The sequence below is a fragment of the Dendropsophus ebraccatus genome, chromosome 15, assembly GCF_027789765.1.
Source record: "Dendropsophus ebraccatus isolate aDenEbr1 chromosome 15, aDenEbr1.pat, whole genome shotgun sequence".
In the NCBI taxonomy this organism is placed as follows: domain Eukaryota; kingdom Metazoa; phylum Chordata; class Amphibia; order Anura; family Hylidae; genus Dendropsophus; species Dendropsophus ebraccatus.
Window position 1 is genome coordinate 40,422,421 of NC_091468.1, and position 18,993 is coordinate 40,441,413.

Here is an 18,993-nt window from a genome sequence, read left to right on the forward strand (position 1 = left end):
TGATTGCACAAGGGTTTTCTAATCATCAATTAGCCTTCTGAGCCAATGAGCAAACACATTGTACCATTAGAACACTGGAGTGATAGTTGCTGGAAATAGGTCTCTATACACCTATGTAGATATAGCACCAAAAACCAGACATTTGCAGCTAGAATAGTCATTTACCACATTAGCAATGTATAGAGTGTATTTGTTTAAAGTTAGGACTAGTTTAAAGTTATCTTCATTAAAAAGTACAGTGCTTTTCCTTCAAAAATAAGGACATTTCAATGTGACCCCAAACTTTTGAACGGTAGTGTATATATATATATATATATATATATATATATATATATATATAGACACAGTGCATTACATGTTGACCAATGTGGGTGTAGCCCCCACATACTTTAAGCCCCCCTGTGTAGCTCCCAAATACTATAGCCCCCCTTATAGCTCCACTAAGTATAGCCTGCCTGTGCAGCCCCCACATAGCATAGCCTGCCTCTGCAGCCCCCAGATAGTATAGCCTGCCTGTGCAGCCCCCACACAGTGTACCCTGCCTGTGCAGCCCCCACATAGTATAGGTACCTGTCTAGCCACCACATACTATAGCTCCTCCCCCCTTTGTAGCCCCCACATAGCATAGGTCAATTTCTAGCCCCCACATAGCATAGCCCCCCCATATGTAGCCTCCACATAGTATAGCCCCCCCATACTATAAGCCCCCCTGTGTAGCCTTTACATACTATAAGCCCCCCTTTGTAGCCCCCATGTACTGTAGTCCCGGCTTAGTATAGCCCCCCCCCCCCCACACACACACACACACAAAAAATATATATTTATATACTCACATTTCCTGTATCCAGGAGCTCTGGTAGCCCCTCTTAAGAATTCCCTGAGTGTCCGGCACATGCACCCTGCTACAAACCGCCCCCGGAAGCTCACCGATCCAGCCCCTCGGTGCCCGAACAACTCTCCTCTCCTGCTCGGCGGCAGACATGATACGAGCCGCACTGATGACGTCACAGGTCCGCAGCAGGGCAGGAGAGATGTTCGGACGCCAAGGGGCTGGATCGGTGAGCTTCCGAGGGCGGTTTGTAGCAGGGTGCATGTGCTGGATACAGGGGTCTCCAAACTGCGGCCCTCTAGCTGTTGCAAAGCTACATTTATCATCATGCCTGGACAGCCAAATCCAAAGCTTTAGTTGTCCAGGCATGATGGGAGTTGTAGTTTTGCAACAGCTGGAGGGCCCCAGTTTGGAGACCCTGGAAGCTCAGTGAGGGGCAGATCGGCCACGGCTAAGTTCTTGGGGGGGGGGGGTCACATTGCCAGCCCAGCCCTCCCCTGCGTGACAGTGATACGTTTACTGTGAGCACCCTTGATGAGCGCTCACAGTCAAAGCATCACTGTGAGCGACAGATCAGGCAGTGGCGCGGGAGGCGCACGCCCCTGGGGGGGGTTGTGCTTGGGGATACCGGGACACATGGGGGCCATCCCAGGACGCCGGGACATCACCCCCAAATCGGGACTGTCCCACCGGATCCGGGACGGTTGGGAGGTATACGTCTGTGTACAAGCTCCATGTACAAACCCAGTCAGTCCATTTGTTCGAGACCATTACAGCATAATCCAGGTGTGTTAGTACTTTTGCCAGTATAAGTGTCATTCTGCGTGCCCACAGCTGCAACACTAACTGCTCTATAGGATATATATATATATATATATATATATATATATATATATATATACAGTATAGTCACAGCTGCACCACTATCTGCTGTATAGGATATATACATATATACAGTATAGTCACAGCTGCACCACTATCTGCTGTATAGGATATATACAGTATAGTCACAGCTGCACCACTATCTGCTGTATAGGATATATATTGAGTATAGTCACAGCTGCACCACTATCTGCTGTATAGGATATATACATATATACAGTATAGTCACAGCTGCACCACTATCTGTTGTATAGGATATATACAGTATAATCACAGCTGCACCACTATCTGCTGTATAGGATATATACAGTATAGTCACAGCTGCACCACTATCTGCTGTATAGGATATATACAGTATAGTCACAGCTGCACCACTATCTGCTGTATAGGATATATACAGTATAGTCACAGCTGCACCACTATCTGCTGTATAGGATATATACAGTATAGTCACAGCTGCACCTCTATCTGCTGTATAGGATATATACAGTATAGTCACAGCTGCACCACTATCTGCTGTATAGGATATATATATATATATATATATATATATATATATATACAGTATAGTCACAGCTGCACCACTATCTGTTGTATAGGATATATACAGTATAATCACAGCTGCACCACTATCTGCTGTATAGGATATATACAGTATAGTCACAGCTGCACCTCTATCTGTTGTATAGGATATATACAGTATAGTCACAGCTGCACCACTATCTGCTGTATAGGATATATATATATATATATATATATATATATATATATATATATACAGTATAGTCACAGCTGCACCACTATCTGTTGTATAGGATATATACAGTATAGTCACAGCTGCACCACTATCTGCTGTATAGGATATATATATATATATATATATATATATATATATATATATATATACAGTATAGTCACAGCTGCACCTCTATCTGCTGTATAGGATATATACAGTATAGTCACAGCTGCACCTCTATCTGCTGTATAGGATATATACAGTATAGTCACAGCTGCACCACTATCTGCTGTATAGGATATATACATATATACAGTATAGTCACAGCTGCACCACTATCTGCTGTATAGGATATATACATATATACAGTATAGTCACAGCTGCACCACTATCTGTTGTATAGGATATATACAGTATAGTCACAGCTGCACCTCTATCTGTTGTATAGGATATATACAGTATAGTCACAGCTGCACCACTATCTGCTGTATAGGATATATATATATATATATATATATATATATATATATATATATATACAGTATAGTCACAGCTGCACCACTATCTGTTGTATAGGATATATACAGTATAGTCACAGCTGCACCACTATCTGCTGTATAGGATATATATTGAGTATAGTCACAGCTGCACCACTATCTGCTGTATAGGATATATACATATATACAGTATAGTCACAGCTGCACCACTATCTGCTGTATAGGATATATACAGTATAGTCACAGCTGCACCACTATCTGCTGTATAGGATATATACAGTATAGTCACAGCTGCACCACTATCTGCTGTATAGGATATATACAGTATAGTCACAGCTGCACCACTATCTGCTGTATAGGATTTATATATATATATATATATATATATATATATATATATATATATATATATACAGTATAGTCACAGCTGCACCACTATCTGTTGTATAGGATATATACAGTATAATCACAGCTGCACCACTATCTGCTGTATAGGATATATACAGTATAGTCACAGCTGCACCTCTATCTGTTGTATAGGATATATACAGTATAGTCACAGCTGCACCACTATCTGCTGTATAGGATATATATATATATATATATATATATATATATATATATATATATACAGTATAGTCACAGCTGCACCTCTATCTGCTGTATAGGATATATACAGTATAGTCACAGCTGCACCACTATCTGCTGTATAGGATATATACAGTATAGTCACAGCTGCACCACTATCTGCTGTATAGGATATATACAGTATAGTCACAGCTGCACCACTATCTGCTGTATAGGATATATATATATATATATATATATATATATATATATATATATATATACAGTATAGTCACAGCTGCACCTCTATCTGTTGTATAGGATATATACAGTATAGTCACAGCTGCACCACTATCTGCTGTATAGGATATATATATATATATATATATATATATATATATATACAGTATAGTCACAGCTGCACCACTATCTGTTGTATAGGATATATACAGTATAGTCACAGCTGCACCACTATCTGCTGTATAGGATATATATATATATATATATATATATATATATATACAGTATAGTCACAGCTGCACCTCTATCTGCTGTATAGGATATATACAGTATAGTCACAGCTGCACCACTATCTGCTGTATAGGATATATACAGTATAGTCACAGCTGCACCACTATCTGCTGTATAGGATATATATATATATACATATATATATACAGTATAGTCACAGCTGCACCACTATCTGTTGTATAGGATATATACATATATACAGTATAGTCACAGCTGCACCTCTATCTGCTGTATAGGATATATACATATATACAGTATAGTCACAGCTGCACCACTATCTGCTGTATAGGATATATACAGTATAGTCACAGCTGCACCTCTATCTGCTGTATAGGATATATACAGTATAGTCACAGCTGCACCACTATCTGCTGTATAGGATATATATATACACAGCAGCTATATATAGGAAGGTATTAGTAGCTGCAAGACACAAGCGACAACTGCAGGGAGCTGCTAAGAACAGGCAAACTAAGCGCCGTCCAGCTACAAGAGCGCAGCTATCGTGTCGCCATGACAACCGCAGCTTAGCCAATAGCCTGCATGGCTGCCGGGTGTCCTGCCAGCGCTCTGACGTCACTTCCGCGCACGTTTTCGCTCTGTAATTTGCCCGACTTCCGCCAGTGCTGCCCGGTGTTCTGTGGGGACGGGGAGAGGATGACTTCGCTGAGAGCCTTCACCTGCGACGATCTCTTTCGGTTCAACAACATGTGAGGCGAGGGGCGGGGCTCTTGGGATATAGTGGTCTCCTTATGGAATCCTCGGGCCTGTAGGACTGGTATCTAGGAGGAGAAGCCTGTTCTGTAGTGTCCCCATTACATATCCTTGGTAGACTGCAGTCAGCCCTGGAGGTGTGTAGCTGGGACAGAGCAGGGAGCTATGGAGTGTATGTATTTGATGTCCATGGTCACATGAGCAGATGGGGTGATGTGATTGGCTGGGTTACACTGTTAGGGCCTTCAGATAGTAACCCTAACACTGAGGGTTTGGGGCTGATCCTGTGCTGTTGTGGATCCCACATTGTGAGCAGCCAATCACATCATCCCATTAGTGTCTCTGGTCATGTGACTGTGATATCAGTGCGTGCTCCAGCAGCTCGTTCTTTGTTGGCACAACCCCCTTGGGATGGACCTTTCTCCTGCGTGTAGTGTGTTGGGGAGTGATGTTTGTTGAATTTGGTTTAATTTTTTTTTCCGTCTGCGGGATCACGACCACTTTTGAGTTGCAACGTGACCCCGTCCACTTGTATGATTGATGGAGTGGTAGTTCCTGGTCACATGACTGGGAATCATCATGTAGAACCAGCCTAAATTTGGGGTCCCCTATTCTGCAGTGACATCATCGGCCTCCGAGATCTCTGTCTTTACACGTTTTTCTGAAAATACCAGAGAACCCATATAGCGCACCCTCTGCGGACATGACGCTGTGGGAAGTCTACGGTTTTTGCTTAACGCTGACCTCACTGGGTCCAAAGAAAATCATATCCACAGATTCTCTGCAATTTAATCGAGTAGCAAATTTTCTAGAGCAGGGAATAGGGAACCTTCAGCCCCCCAGATGTTACTATTCCCATCTAAGCTTTAGCTACAGTTGGGGGGGGCTGAAGGTTCCCCATCCCAGCGCTAGGGAATTTTCATCAGTATTTGTCTATATTGCAGCTGCAGCTCTACCTGTTCAGTTTAGATACAGCTTATGGCTATATTCTCACTGCCTAATAATATCGTGGAAGGCGGCCGTCTTGTAACATAGATGGCCGTTAATAATGATGATCATTATTTGTGACTGTCTATTTAACGAGACGGCTGTCTTCCCCAATATTATTAGGCAGTGGGATAATGGCCTCAGAATTACTATAAGCACATGTAGAAGTACTATAAGCACATGTATCACAGCACATGTACTAAGGCAGCTGAGGCTCAGGGAGATCCATGTTGCTCCCATGAATCCCTGTATGTCATATTTCTAGTAATACTTAATAATGTCTTTATTTTTTTCTACAGAAATTTGGATCCTCTCACAGAAACTGTATCCTTTATCATGATGAAACCCATCTATTACACTATTTGTTTATATAACACCAACCTATGCCATAGCACAATTCTCAGGGGATATATACGGACAGTATTCATACATGACAGAACTGATTATTTACACAAGTGAAGCGAGGGCCCTGATCACAAGAGCTTACAATCTATGAGCACAGGGGAACTGTAGTGATAGTGGGGGAGACTCATTAGAGAATGTTATACGCTAGCCAGAAAAGATGGGTTTTTAAGGCATGTGTACAAGGCTGTGGAGTCTGAGTCGGAGCTAGTTTTGGCTGGAGTTGGAAAAAATGTACCGACTCAGACTCTAGCTTTTAAAAAAATCTTAGAACAATTTAAAATTGAGTTTTGATATGAATTTTATAAGTTTTGCTCATCAATATATATATTATGAGCAACATTCTAATAGGACACTGGCCCTATTAGGTCGGGGAATATATCAGTAATAGGACACTGGGCCTATTAGATAAGGGTGGTCGGGGAAAAGTTGTCAGTTACTATTTGGCAGTTTGTTTCTGAGCTGGGAGAGTCCATTGTGTGGGGGGAGATCTGTGCTGTTCTCTTCCTTGATGACTGTATATGAGCAGCAGTGTAATATGGAGATATCCTGTGTAATATAGAGGAGGAGAAGACATAAGTAGTGTAGCAGTAACCTCTGTCCTCAATGTGGTGTTTTCCTTCAGTGTTCTATGGCTGCAGGTGTGTGTGTGTGTGCGTGCGTGCGTGTGCGCGTGCGCTATGGCTGAAGCAGGCTGTGTGTGTGTGTAATGACGTGCCTCCACACCCACAGTGACCCCTCTATATCACTATGGCTGACCTCTATATTACAGGTATCTGGCATTGTTAGCAGTGTTTCTGTGTGTATGGTGAATATTAGAAACATAGAAGATTGTCAGCAGAAAAAGACCACCTGCTCCATCTAGTCTAGTTGTGAGTAGTTCAGGACATGGAGGCTGGAGACTGGCTGCATCCACTGCACACACAGGAGAAGCTGCTTTATATCTTTCCTCATTCCCTCATAAGTCGCCCCAGGATCATGTAGGACATTAGGGAGAAGCTGCTGAGCCAGTGTGATAAATAACTCCCCTGGTATATGACCAGCCATTTATGAAGGAGCAGGAGTCTGAGTCGGAGTAGGTCCTGATAAAATTCAGGAGTCTTGAGTCGGAGCCGCGACTTACCGACTTCACAGCCCTGCATGTGTAATACTGGGGGTGCTGGGTAAAAGTCTGATGGTTTTGGGGTAGTGCATTCCAAAAAAACTGGTGCAACATGAGCAAAGTCAGCAGTGACAGGATCAGCTTATGGAAGACATTACTTTTAGATCATTGGCAGAGTGGAGAGCACAGGTAGGTGGAGATGCAGGGAGTTGCTGCAGCCTGAGGGGAGCTCCTCAGACTGTGTGGGCCCCTATAGACATATGTACATGTACCCGGAGGTCCAGAATCTGTAGTACTAATCTGGCATTGACCATATAATTGGTAAAATCATTGTTTATTTCGAATTCTTGTTGGTGAACAGCATAGGCAGATACCGGATAGAGAGGAAAGGGTTAACACACAATTCTTCTCTCATCTCCTGTCAGTGCAGCTTCTTGTTCTATGACTTTACTTTTCTTACCTCTAACCAGTGACACCTGTGCCCCTGTCAGTGCTTATACACAGACCTCCAGATACTGCTGAGCATTGAAGCAGTCAATGTGAGGGGGGCCCAGTAGCAGCTGCACCAACTGTGATCCCTATAGCTAGGCTACTGTCTGTATATGAAATGACATTGTTCTGGTGATCACAATACAGTGTGAATAACCTCCCTTTATTGGATGCTATATCCTTAACAGAAGCTGTAGTATGGGATCCCTTTTTACTTACAGTATCTGGCACACTGGCCAGAATACTTTATTGTTGCTGAGGCGCCTGGTGGTGAACTTATGGGTTACAGTAAGTACTTGTATATATGTCCTAATCCACATAATTTATTTTGTGTAGGTAACCTAAACTAGTGCCATACAGAGTCACAGCATATGGCAGCATTCTGCATTGGAGGCTCCATTGTCAGTTCTTTTAAATTTGTCATTGTGGTGTCATACCGACTGACAACACTACAGAAACCTGACAGTCCATTCAGTATGACCACCTGGTATAGTGTTATATACCGAAGCCACAATGCAACATAAGCCTGTCACCTTTAGGCTCGGTTCACACGTTGTAACTGTGCGGCTGTATTTGCGGCTGTAATTGTGCGGCGGTATTTTTGGTGGTTCATGCGTACGCTGGAAAGTATAGGATATGCGGCTGCACAGTGCACACTATGTCTGAATCTACGGCCCTATCGTAAACGGACCCGTAAAAAATGAACAAGACCATTGTTTGCGGCTGGACATGCGGCCGAGGATTGACAGGCGGTCCGTACGGAGTACTTCAAAAATAGCCGGCAATGATGCCGAATGCCGATGCCTCTAATAGTTAATATATTAAATTAATCAAACACATTTTCTTTGTAATCAAGACACTTTCGTTGGTCAATAATTTATTTCTAACGAATCCATCATTTTGCAATTAAATATACTGTTAAAAAAATAGATATATAAATAAATGTATATTTATCTATATATTTATTTTTTTACAGTATATTGAATTGCACAATAATGGATTCGTTAGAATTAAATTATTGACCAACGAAACTGAATTTATTTCCACGAAAATGTGTTTTATTCATTAAATATTAATTAGTACAGGAAGCTCTATAAGCCGTTAATTCATATGCCGGCAATAGAGCATTCTGTACTAATCATCACTTTACTTTAATGAAAACATCAAATGTTTCTTCTAATTATGTTATGACAATAGCATTATTAGAAGAAACATTTAGAATTATATGTGCGCTCAGCTGATTGGCTGTTCGGCTGAGCGCACATATAATGAGCCGGTCCGCAGTACAGTGACTTCATTGTGCTGCGGACCAGCGAGGAGGACACATCGGGGTGAGTATACAGCTCTCCCCACCCCCTCCCCAGTACTGCACCCCTCCCAGCAAGGAAGGGGGGTCACTTAACCCCTTCCTTGCTGGGATGGGTGCAGTCTGACATCAGTCTGGCCCCCAAGGGGTTAAGGGGGATGCAATACATCCTCCCTTAACCCCTTGGGGGTCAGACTGTAAGCAGCGATCTGTAAAGATGCTGCATACTGTAAGGAGCACAACACCGCTCACAATGATGGGTGTTGTGCTCCTGTTTGTGTGTTTTTTGTGTGTTTCTCCCTTTTTGTTTTTCAGATATCGGTATCCTGGGGATTACGTCGGATTCCATGGACTACGTCGATGACCGGCGGTTGTTCTTTGAATTTTTTTAATAAAATGGTCAATGAGGGGTGTGGGGGTGTTTTTATTTGAATAAAAAATATTTTAAACTTGTGTCTTTATTTCTTTACTTTATAGACTTAGTAGTGGAAGCCGTCTAATAGACGGAATCCATTACTTAGTTGGGGCCTAGTGTTAGCCGGTATAAAATGGCTAACACTAACCCCCTATTATTACCCCAGTACCCAATGCCACCAGGGGTACTGGGAAGAGCCGGGTGCCAGTGGTCCCGGAGCGTCAATATTGGCGCTCCTGGACCGGGCGGCAGCAGGCTGGTAAGATTTAGGCTGGGGAGGGCCTAAACCAATGGCTCTTCCCACCCTGGTGTTACCAGGCTGCTGTCGTTTGGTTTTTAACCCGGCTGGTTATAAAAATAGGGGGGACCCTATGCGGTTTTTTTTAATTTATTTATTTTAAAAAAAACCCGCATAGGGTCCCCCCTATTTTTTATAACCAGCCGGGTTAAAAACCAAACGACAGCAGCCTGGTAACACCAGGGTGGGAAGAGCCATTGGTTTAGGCCCTCCCCAGCCTAAATCTTAGCAGCCTGCTGCCGCCCGGTCCAGGAGCGCCAATATTGACGCTCCGGGACCACTGGCACCCGACTCTTCCCAGTACCCCTGGTGGCATTGGGTACTGGGGTAATAATAGGGGGTTAGTGTTAGCCATTTTATACCGGCTAACACTAGGCCCCAACTTAGTAATGGATTCCGTCTATTAGACGGCTTCCACTACTAAGTCTATAAAGTAAAGAAATAAAGACAAGACACAAGTTTAAAATATTTTTTATTCAAATAAAAACACCCCCACACCCCTCATTGACCATTTTATTAAAAAAATTCAAAGAACAACCGCCGGTCATCGACGTAGTCCATGGAATCCGACGTAATCCCCAGGATACCGATATCTGAAAAACAAAAAGGGAGAAACACACAAAAAACACACAAACAGGAGCACAACACCCATCATTGTGAGCGGTGTTGTGCTCCTTACAGTATGCAGCATCTTTACAGATCGCTGCTTACAGTCTGACCCCCAAGGGGTTAAGGGAGGATGTATTGCATCCCCCTTAACCCCTTGGGGGCCAGACTGATGTCAGACTGCACCCATCCCAGCAAGGAAGGGGTTAAGTGACCCCCCTTCCTTGCTGGGAGGGGTGCAGTGCTGGGGAGGGGGTGGGGAGAGCTCTATACTCACCCCGATGTGTCCTCTTCGCTGGTCCGCAGCACAATGAAGTCAGTGTGCTGCGGACCGGCTCATTATATGTGCGCTCAGCCGATCAGCCAATCAGCTGAGCGCACATATAATTCTAAATGTTTCTTCTAATAATGCTATTGTGATAACATAATTAGAAGAAACACTTGATGTTTTCATTAAAGTAAAGTGATGATTAGTACAGAAAGCTCTATTGCCGGCATATGAATTAACGGCTTATAGAGCTTCCTGTACTAGTTAATATTTAATGAATAAAACACATTTTCGTGGAAATAAATTCAGTTTCGTTGGTCAATAATTTAATTCTAACGAATCCATCATTGTGCAATTCAATATACTGTAAAAAAATAAATATATATATAAATATACATTTATTTATATATATATTTATTTTAACAGTATATTTAATTGCAAAATGATGGAATTATTTACATTTACTTATTGAACAATAAAAGGGACTTTATTAGACAGAAAATGTGTTTTATTAATTCAATATATTAACCATGAGACACATCGGCTATAGTGCAGAGGATCGCAAACCCCGGTAATAGCGATTCATGTAAACTGTTTCCCTGCTTTCCCAGATGCATCCAGAGGTGTTTGCATCACTTTCTTAACATTTTATTTGTTATTTTTAGTTGAACCAGATTTCCAAGTAAATGACCGTATGTTTTGAGCCGCATGTCTATTTTTTCCCACGGCCGGAGTTTCACCCGCACATTTACAGCCGCATAAAAAATACAGCCGCACAGTTACAGCGTGTGAACCCAGCCTTAATGATTTCTTTTAAAAATGTTTTCGTACATGGTTATACACCTGATCTTACTGTTATGTTTGTCATATACTGACCATCTGGATCTGTAAGTAAACCAATGTTCCTTTGTTGCAGTAATGGGGAAAGCTGAGGGCTCTGTGGCCAGAGAGGAATGGCACGGACACGTTACAGCGCTCTCTGTAGCGCCTGAATTTCGGCGTCTTGGTTTGGCTGCTAAACTCATGGAGCTCCTTGAAGAAATATCTGAAAGGTGACCACTTTTCTATGTACATGTATTACATTATGGGGTTTGGACTCTGGGCTAATACTTGTTCTCTCATACCCAGGAAAGGAGGATTCTTTGTAGATCTTTTCGTTCGAGTGTCCAATCAGGTTGCAGTTAACATGTATAAACAGCTGGGATACAGTGTATACAGGACAGTGATTGAGTATTATTCAGCCAGCAATGGGGAGCCAGATGAGGACGCCTATGGTAAGTAAAAAGATGGACTGTTGTTGTATGGAATCTCCTGTAAGCAGCCATTTCACCGATCACACTCCATGGCAGTACCAGAAAATTTAGCAGGACATTATTTGTCATGGAGGATTCCTAGAAATGACATTACTGGTATTTTTTTGGCTGAGGAGTGACTGTAATGTTGCTGAACCCGTACCGCACCTTGACTTAAGAGTATGTCAAGGGCCCCAGGTAGTTGAGACACCTTGATGTCCTGTTAGTTCATGGCAAGTTAGGTGTAATACACAGCAGCTAACCATCAATCAGACCCGACAGGTGTCAGACTTGCGGCCCTGCAGCTGTTGCAAAACTACAATTACCATCATGCCTGGAGAGCTAAAGCTTTGGCTTAATTTTGCAACAGCTGGAGGGCCGCGAGTTTGACACCCTTGCTGTAGGGGACCGTTCTGTTGCTGTAATTTCCAAGCCCTGACTTCCTGATTCCTCTTGTAAGAACAACAGAGAAAATATATATATATTTTTTTCCCTAAAATACAATGACCAAAAATTAATTCCTAATATCTATGGAAGCCTAGTTTGTTTTTTTTTGCAAAAAAAAAAAAACTACCAATGCAGAAGGACAAGATCCCATATGAAAGAGCCGAAACAAAAATTACAAAGTGTCTTTTTCAAAAAAGTCAAGATGAAAAATCCCCAAATTTAGTTTGGCCCTGAAGGCCAACCATGGCTTGATCGTGAAGGAGTTAATTACTTACAGGATCCTAGCTGATCTCCTTCTTCAGGTCAGATATATTCTGTAATCCCCATGAAACCTTTTGAGCCATGAATGAAATGGACAGAAGTTGTTACACTCTCTATAAGCATTAGCCATTACAGGTGTTTGTTGGGTCAGACTGTTTCTGCTAGAACTGCTCAGCTCTGGAGTAGAACAAACACTTGTAGCCGTAGAGCAAACAAGCTATGACCACTATTTGTGCCTGCAGCACCCACTGCTGACGTACAGACCGCCCCTAGAATCTGAATCAGCGCTAGAACTGTATATCCAGAGTTGGTGGATTGTAACCTAAGGCCATAACCACCCTCATGAATTCTCCTGGATTGCTTCAATGGGTTTAAAATGAAAAATGCTCACCTATACTTTATAAACCATGCACTTTACATTTCATTCTCTTTTAACCTCCTCCTGAAATGTGATGTACATGTATGTTCTAATGTTGAGTAGATTATATGGAGCAGGCTAAGGAGCCTGTCCCATATAGGAAAGGTGGTAACTGTAGTGAGAAAACCACCTGTAGTGACAAAACCAAACTAGTCGGCCTGCGAAAAACTAAGCCCTAGTCCACCTCTGTAGGCTAAATCTAATCCCATTACCTCTTTCAGTTTTCAAACAGGGGTGTCAAACTTGCGGCCCTGCAGCCGTCAAAAAAAACCTACAAATCCGATCGTGCCTGTACAGCCAAAGCTTTAGCTGTCCAGGCATGATGGGAATTGTAGTCTTGCAACAGCTGGAGGGCTGTAGTTTGACACAACTGGGTTACAATATGGTAAAACAAAGCAAAGTTGTTTTTTTTTCCTTTTTAAAACGGCACTATCAGCAGGTTCTTCCCAGAGAACCTGCAGATATGCCGCAGTAGCAGAGGACCTCAGTAGTAGATCGCTGTTAATTACGTTCCTCTGCTCTCCTGCATTGTTTATTAAAGGGGAACTCCCGGTAGAGGTAAAAAAAAAAAGAAACTTCTGCAGAAGCATATAACAATACTTACCTATCTATCCCAGTTTTAAAACTACCAAAAATCCATTTGTTTTGGGGGGGTTTTGTTCAGTTTTGTGTTTCTGTATTTCCTGGTTGAGCAGATGTACTCAGTACTACAGGTTCCAGAATGCAATGCTTTCCCTCAGCTGTTCCATCACAGTCCTCCACCCTGCCTATTCCCCGCCCAAATCTGTTGCAGAACATCTAGGCTGTGTTCACACATTGCAGTTTCATTGTGTTACTGAATTATTTGCAGTACTTTATCATTTCATTGTGGTCCTACCCACACAGCACACTATATTCTCTACCTGTAACACCACACAGCACGCTGTATTCTCTACCTGTAACACCACACAGCGCGCTGTATTCTCTACCTGTAATGCTGATATTGGAATAAAGCAAATAACTTTTTTAATTATGATCAAGCATCTTTTTTCTTTGAAGTTGAGCCCCACAATAAGGACTTCATTCAATATTATCTTACATGGGATATAATGTTTATGCCTTGTTTTTGTGCAGGTGGGATTGGCAGTGCCGGCTCTTATCCACTCTGCTGTTTAGCATTATCTATTTGTGTTACTGCATCATTTTTGTGCAGATGCTGCAGTACTGCAATGACACTCCAACATGTGTGAACACAGCCCTAATTTCTCTGTAGACTTTTGCACAATCAGCGAAATTGAAACACCTGCTTCTGGCCGGTCAGAGATGGTGAATCATGCTCTGCCCCCTCTCTGCATCAGGAGACAATGTGGATTGGCACAGAGGCCATTTTTTTCACTTCCTTGATTTCTATCAGCTACCAGTGTGGCAGAACCGTACCGATACGGTAATACATTGTATAGACACGTATAGTTAACTTTTAATGTACTTTTTCTTATCCGGAGTTCCCCTTTAAATCGCTAATTGCTTTTATGCAAATTAGTTGCTTAAGAGCATTTGGGGTGTTGCCGGCAGGCCCGAGCACCACCCTGCCCATCCCATCCCAGCCACTATGCATATTCATATATGCATTGTGGGCTTTATGTACAGGGGCTAGGCAGGGCAGCTTTTGGAGACAGGCTGCTTCCCGCACATGCACGATTCCTCCACGCAGCCGCCACTCAAGACGTACGTATAAGTCTATGTTTGTCTGTGAATGTGAAGTGATTGTTTTTTGCAAATTGTGTGAATGAAAGTGAGTGGTAGAGTGTGGATGATGCATCCACACCATGCACACTCTCTCAACAGGCACACACTACCACTCACTCTCATTCATACAATTTGCAAAAAAAAAAAAAAAAACCCAATCACCTCAATCACACACATTCACAGACATAAGTCATAAGACTTAAGTCTTGAGTTACCTCTGGGAGGATCAGCGGCAGCCTGTAGGAATTACGCATGTGCAGGAAGAAGACAACTTCCCTGCGCAGCCACTGCACATAGAGCCCACTATGCAAATATGAATATGCATAGTGGTCGGGGTGGGATGGGAGGGGTGATGCGCGGTGATGCTTGGGGCCTTCCGGCAACACCCCAAATGCTCTTTAGCAACTAATTTGCATAAGAGTGATTAGCGATTTAATAAACAATGCAGGAGAGCAGAGGAACATAATTAGCAGTGATCTACTACTGAGGTCCTCTGCTAGTGTGGCATATCTGCAGGTTCTCTGGGAAGAACCTGCTGATAGTGCCGCTTCAACTGATCTGCGGGGTGAAATTATCATGTCACTTATACCACAGAGTAACCCCCCCCCCCCATAGTAGTATAATTGTGTGTTTTTTCTTCCATTTCCCCTCCCATATGTATGCCAAAATAAAGGGTGCAATTAAATTAAAAATGAAATGTCTCGTAGACAACAAGCCCTCTTATGGCTTTGTCAACAGAAGAGTAAAAAAGTATTCTCTGTAGGGAGCACGGAGAATATCTATCAATTATGTGCGTGAACATTGTGTGTTTTTATATGAATAGACCGTTGCGGGGATGCTGGTGCCACTCTTTTCTCAGGCACCGGCCCGGCCTTAAGCACTGGAGGCGGGACCATCCCCAGTGTGACGAAACCACCGTCCCTCTATGACACGGCTCCATTGATTGTAATGGAGCCGCGTCACAGAGGGGAGGGCTGAATGTCCGCCTCGAGTGCTTTAGGCCTGGCTGCTGCCAAAGAAAGGAGTGGGGCCGTACGCGGAAACCAGGCCACAGTTTAAAAAAAGGACTGTGGCACTGGCATCTCCGCGCCAACGTATTCATATACAAAAAAACTTAAAGCGATATACCTAATGGTACATTTACTCTAAAGCAGTTCAGTCAATAGTGGTTATGAGTTATAGAGAGAAGTGCATGGCTGCCCGATCTGACTGATAACAGGAGCTGGACTCCATTATATGTCTGTGGGGTTGTATTTCTGCTATCAGTTGGACCAGGTGACTGGTTTTGGGAGTGAATCATGTGGCCATGCGCTTCCCCTAGTTATAAACCACAATTGCAAAGGGTCTCAGGACTGAGACTGAAATTTTCTCTTTTGACATGTCAAAAGTTATTGCAAATTACATTAACACTTTAAAGAATAAATATTAAGTACATCCAGACAGGAATATAATAGAAACATACTGACCCCTCGATGTTAGGTCAGTGTGACCATACCACAAGTGTGTAATTACTATGCACTTTAGAAAGCTAAATTTATTTGGCTTCGTATATAGACAGCAGCAATACCGTGCATTGTCACCTGTCTGACTGGTTGGGTCGGCTGGCTGTGATACACACAGTATGCTAAATATAAATAAAAAGTAAGAAATCTGTCAAGTCCGCACATAATTTAGCACCTCTGGTCAGCTTAGTATATTTTAAGCATGTTATTCTTATAGTTTTGTCATTCTAGTAGTGTAACATAATATGGTCTCAATTCTTTCTATTTTCTTTGCAGACATGAGAAAGGCTCTTTCCAGAGACACTGAAAAAAAATCCATCATACCTCTCCCGCACCCTGTCAGGCCGGAGGACATTGAATAACCTTAGCTGAGGTTCTTGGGCAAAGTAGTGAAGATCATATTTGCATATTCTGTATATTTAGCATTAGGCTTAACCAGTCTGACTGCGTTCTTCTTACACTGCTAAAAATACTATTCAATGAAATATCTCCACAAACCCCTCACACCGCGCTGTCAACACACGCTCACTATAACGGAGCTTTCACAACAGCATTTCCATAGGTAGGTCTGCACTAAATTGTGCAGAATTGTTGTGGATTTTGCAGGTTCAGATATTATCTAAACTAAAAAAAAAAAAATCAGTATGTAAGGTGGTGTACATAGAATATAAACCACAATAGATCAAGGAATAACTAATAAATGAATTTCTATTTTAAGAAATGGGTAGAATCGCACATTGAGCCGACTAACAAAGAATAGGGAAGGGGTCAAGTCTGTATGTAAATAACCAAGAACAAATAGAAGAAAGAAGGAAAATAGTGGTGAGCAAATAGTAAAATGAAAGGGGGAGCCGGGAAGGAGCCTTGGAAGAAGGAGGAAAAAAAAAGACTAGAGCGAGAATTGCGATTGTGAGATGGTTCGGGAATCGGACAAGATGGAAGATTTTTGCAGATCATGTACCAAGGAGGAGCTATTTCTGTGTCACTATACAGATGATTCACTGTGATATTTTTTAAGCCGTATCATTTGCCTCTATCACTAAGCTTCGTAGACGGATAAGGATGTGTAAATATTAATATAAGGTGGTCACTTTGTCCAAGAACCTTTTGTATGTATTGCTGGAGCCTGCCAGGCAGCTGGAACAATGAACTGCTCTGTAACTTGCTGCAATATGCTCCTCTGTATAGGAGATGATGATGCTGTAAAAAGCTGATAAAAAAACAATCAATAATTGATGAAATTAAATGTGCTGCTGTTCTAGAGACCATAGTGAACACTTCTTTTTAGAGGTAAACTATATTTCAAGGATAGGGAACCTTGGCTCTTTAGTTGTTGCAAAACTACAATTTCCATCATGCAGAGACAAATCTTTAGCTATGGGTATGATGGGAGTTGTAGTTTTGCAGCAGGTGGAGAGCCAAGGTTCCATACCCCTGCTGTATTTACTTGAGGTTTTGGGGGGGATAAGAAATTTGTGAGATGATGTGGGAAATGACCCTTAGGCCATGGTGCTGAACCTACGGCCCTCCAGCTTTTGCAAAACTACAATGCCCATTGTGCCTGGGAAGTCAAAACTTTAGTTGTCCATACGTGATTGGAATTGTAGTTTTGCAACAGCTGGAGGTTCCACTTTATGTAACAGTTTGCCTTACCTGGTGAATTGCATTTTGGGGTTTACAGTATCTGTTTACTACAGTCAGCTGATTAGGAAAAGCCATGTGCCCTGCTGATCTGAAAAAGATGAAGTAAACAAGGTAATGTGTCCTTGTGAAAACTTGGTTAGACCTGTTTCCAAAACCACAGCAAAATCCACAGAACAGAAAGTGAAAAATCTGTAACAGTAATTCAGGATATGCAAAAATCTGCATTGAATTGAAAGTGAATGGCAGTTCATGGGCTTTAGTTTGATACATATGTCAATACCTTTAGGGATGGTTTTTCTATTAGTAGGGGCTTCTCAGTTGCTTATAGTTCTGCTCTACTAAAGGAAACAGAGCAGTGGCTGCAGCTTAGCTAAATAGCCCTGTGCTAGTCTGAAATCCACCCCCTCTCATCATTGGACCAGGCCACTCTGCTGCTGTCGGTTCTGTATAAGCCATCGCACAACATAGACACATTGAGAAGCCAGGGCATGGAGTGCCCATCTCACCCACAACAAGGATAGATTTATAATAAACTTACAAGCAACTAAACCAGAAGTGGGAAAAAAAACCCCATCATGTAACAAACATATCCTGAGCTAAATCAGTATAAAGGAGGAGGTCCGTTCTTAAAATTGTTGCCTAACCACCTAATTTGTTTAGCAAAAAAAATAAAGAAATCACATTCAAACAAGGAAATAAAGTATTTTCACACATTTTCTAGCTGCAAAGAAAGCTTCCCTGGAGCGACGGCCTGACCTCAGTAGATCTCTAGATTGCCCCTATTTATGTTCTATGCACACAACTCCTCTCCAGGCAACATACGTGCTGACTTTGCAGCTTTACATGCCAGTTCTCTACAGCCTTTTATGTTATGGTGCCTACTGTAATGTGCATCCTTTGTTTATCAGGTCTCCTGCAAATGGCCATATTGGTTTTTGCATTCAGCAAAAACATGGATTCATAGGGCATGGGCCACCTGTGGACAGGCTAGGAGTCTGAGTATGGGCAAATTCACTGACCCAAGGAATCTACATTCATGTCAATTAACCTCTTAAAGACATGCCATACCTGTACG

The 18,993-nt window shown here is 42.3% G+C and overlaps 1 protein-coding gene across 1 annotated transcript; it reads left to right on the forward strand.

Annotated features, from left to right (window-relative positions):
• Nucleotides 1-4,639: 4,639 nt before the first annotated feature.
• NAA20 (N-alpha-acetyltransferase 20, NatB catalytic subunit) lies at nucleotides 4,640-17,537 on the forward strand. Its single transcript, XM_069954357.1, has 6 exons — nucleotides 4,640-4,752; nucleotides 6,043-6,067; nucleotides 7,934-8,024; nucleotides 11,546-11,681; nucleotides 11,758-11,903; nucleotides 16,551-17,537. Exons 1-6 carry the CDS (start codon nucleotides 4,700-4,702, stop codon nucleotides 16,634-16,636), a joined length of 537 nt encoding a protein of 178 aa, XP_069810458.1. The 5' UTR covers nucleotides 4,640-4,699; the 3' UTR covers nucleotides 16,637-17,537.
• The last annotated feature ends 1,456 nt before the right edge of the window (nucleotides 17,538-18,993 follow it).

Coding starts and splice junctions, on each gene's coding strand:
- NAA20 (XM_069954357.1), top strand. CDS start 4,700: ATGACTTCGCTGAGAGCCTTCACCTGCGACGATCTCTTTCGGTTCAAC. Junction 6,068..7,933: donor TGGATCCTCTCACAGAAACT/GTATCCTTTATC, acceptor CAGAAGCTGTAG/TATGGGATCCCTTTTTACTT. Junction 11,682..11,757: donor CTTGAAGAAATATCTGAAAG/GTGACCACTTTT, acceptor TCTCATACCCAG/GAAAGGAGGATTCTTTGTAG.